Source organism: Carlito syrichta, unplaced genomic scaffold, assembly GCF_000164805.1.
Source record: "Carlito syrichta isolate Samal-C Ts95f unplaced genomic scaffold, Tarsius_syrichta-2.0.1 Scaffold305688, whole genome shotgun sequence".
NCBI classification, from domain to species: domain Eukaryota; kingdom Metazoa; phylum Chordata; class Mammalia; order Primates; family Tarsiidae; genus Carlito; species Carlito syrichta.
This window is the reverse complement of record NW_007249784.1, coordinates 33,279-36,533: the sequence shown is the minus strand read 5'-3', so window position 1 is coordinate 36,533 and position 3,255 is coordinate 33,279. Positions and strand designations below refer to the sequence as shown.

Sequence of the window (3,255 nt, the reverse complement as noted above, 5' to 3'; positions counted from 1 at the left end):
GGTGCCGCCACCGGGCACCAGGTAGAAGGAAGCCGACTCGGAGGCCAGAGGACCAGCCCACGAGTGGCTCCGAGCCCCCACGGGCCAGCCAGCCACGGACACCACTGGGATCAGATCGAAAAGTAGGAGGCGGCGCGGGGGCCCCGGCGTCGCCAAGAGGATGGTGGTGAAACCAGCGTGGCGAGCTGCATGCACCAGGCGCGGGGCACCCGAGACAGGGATCAGGGACTCCGCGACTGCTGCTAGCGAAGCAAAGAACCAGGCAGCCACCTGGGCGGGGCATAATGTGGGCCACGCCTCCTGAGCCTCCGACGGCTTTGGGACTGGACTTTCGACGGCTGCCTTGGTGACGTCACTGCTAAGTGTTTTCAGAGATCCAGGAGAGCCAAGGTCAGTGACGTCATGCGGCGACTCAGACCCTGAAACATCAAGAGGTGATGTTTCCAAAGACTTTTGTGGCTCGTGCTCAGTGACGTAATCATGCGACTGGTCCACTGAGTTTTGCCAGTCCTTGGGAATTTCTTCGCTCTCAGTTTGGTGGATCGAATCATGTCCTCCTGGGACCGGGGGTCCTAGGCAATCCTGCCACGTCTCCCGGGTGGAAGTTCCACACACCAGCTCTGGGAGGCGGAACCATGCGGAACAGGATTCCAGGTCTAGTTGCAGCCCAGTGCCGTCCAGCGAAAACACGGGCACTAGGAGTGTAAAACCGGCGTCGTAGTGAGGTCCCCGGGCGTAGGGGCCCAGGGGTGCATGCCCCAGATCCAGGGAGCCCTCGCGAATTCCACCACGAAGCAGCAAGAGCTCTGCCTGGGGAGGAAAGCGGGGGTCCCGGCGGTGAACTAGACCTAAAGAAAGAAAAGGGATCGTGAGGGCGTCGCCCAAAGCCTGAGCAGGGGCGTGATGAGGCTGAGAGCTGCAAGTTCCCAAAGCAAGAAGGGTTACTTACCAATCAAAGAGAAGACAAAGTCCTTAGCCCGGAGGAGGTCTGCTCCCGGCTTGGGCCCGTCACTCCAGCTTTCCTGCACACCCAGCTCCTGAATCAGCTGGGTCAGTTCCTGCAGTTGAGCCCCAGAGCAGAAGTCGATGTCCGTGAGCGGCCGGGCTGGGGCTGGGGGTGGCGGGCCCCACCAGGGGACACTCCCCCAGACCGCGGAAGCCATGCGGCGCTATCGGTTTTGGCTAGGAAAAGCACCGAAGGGTGGTAGCCTAGACCGGCTTTTCCTTTACTGCCAAAAAAGTTGTCCCCGTTCTTCCCTCTTTCCAAGGCCCAGCAAGTGCCCCAGACACAGTCCACAAAAGGGTCTGCAGATAAAGAATTCTACATTTAGCCTTTAAAATGAACAAATAAATACTTTCTCTATCCTTGTCCCTTTCTCATATGTAGGTCCCCGCATTCGTGAGCCGGTACACCTGATTCAGCAGGTAAAAAAGAAGCTACTGGCCCCTCCTACGGAATGCAGTAGCCAGTCTCCGCTGCCCCTTTCTTCCTCCCCTTACCTCTTTTTTGGAAAAGTCTTACTGATCTACGGCTTTCCCTTCAGGAGTTGCAGTAAGGGTGGGGAAGAGAAAGGATCAATTCAACAGGTTACTTCTTCCTGATGCCCGTATAGCCACGCCCCTACATTTTCGACACCGCCCCTCTTTGGAGCTTGTCGGGCTGGTTTCGGCCAGGTCAGGTGCCCTGAGTTCAGTCACTCCTTTCGCCCCGCTGAGATCTCGCGTTATCCTGGGAATTGTAGTTTGTTTCCCGCGCTACTAGGGCGTTGAGCCACGCCCCCACATCCTTTCCCGTTCCGCTGAAGTAAAGTGCCTGATGGAAGTTGTAGTTTCTCTGGAGATCTATACAATTCTGTCTTTTTATGCAGGTCAACCCCATACAAACATTTTGAGGTTGGAGTCGAGGGGCTGCAGGATGGATATGAATAGCAAACAATGAGGGATACGCCCTAGGGCCTCGGAAGAAATAGCTCCCCCAACCCATGTGTGAGTGCAGGAGCCCTGGTAACTTAGCTCTGAAAGGGTTCTTCCGTGCAATTATAACTTCTTCATTTTGGGGATGAGGAGAGTGTAGCTTAGAAAGATTGCACGTGACTTGTCCAAGGTCAGAGTTGAGCCAGAGAGGTGTTGAAAAGGGGATCCCTGGCAGGGTGAGAAGGCATCTTCTTGGAATCAATGATGGTAGTGCTAGGCAGGAACACACAGACAATGGCCCAGAAATGGACATCTGACTCATGGAAAAACAGTGATGCTCACCTCAGGTCACCATGACCTGAGTCATAGCAGGGAAAGCACTTTGGAATTTCAAGTTTATATGTATACACAAAAGAGTTATCAAGGCTGAAAATCAAATCCAGAAGAAACTCCCCAGCTGTGCTGGGGCAGGGCAACGGGAAATGATCAAGGGAAGGAATCTGCTTTCAGTAACACATGCTATCAGGGACCAGAACACAGCTGTTACCCACTATAGGACCAGGAGTCAGGATAATGGGGCAGAACGATAGGAAACCAAGGGCAGGATCACAGATCAGACCAATCCACCGCTGGACTTGGATTTTTACATTCCTTCTGCCCTCAGCCTGTCTCTAGAAGAAATAAGCTTAGGTCCATGGGCAGGAGAATTAAGTAGGGACACCTAGAAAAATTAGGGCCTGTAAAGGGACTCCTGAAATCCAGAACTCAATTTGGGAAGCCTGGACCTCAAAGTTCCTTGAATCACTGACAGGGATCCACAGTCACTGATAGGGAAAACTTTTCCCCCTCAACAACCAGGACTGGGGTTCCTGGGGAAACGGAGAGCACCCCAACACAGTCCAGGACTAGGGAGATATATATATCTTTTTTTGTGACCCAAGAGACCAGATCAGGAGAACTAAAGACTGGGCTCTTTCTCACAGTCTGGGGTAACCTGGCGCCTGGCTTCCCTACCTTTCACCTCCCCAGAAGTTTGGCTTATGAGGCACTTGAAAAAGAACTAAGTTATCTGAACTCTGTGGGAGCTTTGACGATGTTGAGAATGAGGGACAAGGGAAAGTTCTTCTATACCCTAAAGTATGACCCTCCAATAGAATTTTCTGCAATGATAGAAATATCCTGAATTGGTTGCTGTCCAGTACAATACACTGGACACATGCTGTTCAGTACACTAGCCACATGTGGCTATTGAGCACTTGAAATGTAGATAATAAGACTGAGCAACAGAAGTTTAAAATTTGGGTTGAATTTACTTTTTTTTTTTTTTTTTTGAGTTGGAGT

The 3,255-nt window shown here is 52.4% G+C and overlaps 1 protein-coding gene across 1 annotated transcript in view; it reads right to left on the bottom strand.

Moving 5' to 3' along the window:
* The window catches only part of TMEM102 (transmembrane protein 102), a 1,839-nt gene extending 300 nt beyond the window's left edge, over positions 1–1,539 (bottom strand). The window contains exons 1-2 of the mRNA XM_021714634.1: positions 950–1,539; positions 1–848 (exon numbers count right to left, since the gene is read on the bottom strand). Of these exons, the coding sequence (XP_021570309.1) occupies positions 1–848; positions 950–1,163 (1,062 nt within the window). The 5' untranslated portion in view covers positions 1,164–1,539. The remainder of the gene's footprint in view (positions 849–949) is intronic.
* Between the last annotated feature and the right edge of the window lie 1,716 nt (positions 1,540–3,255).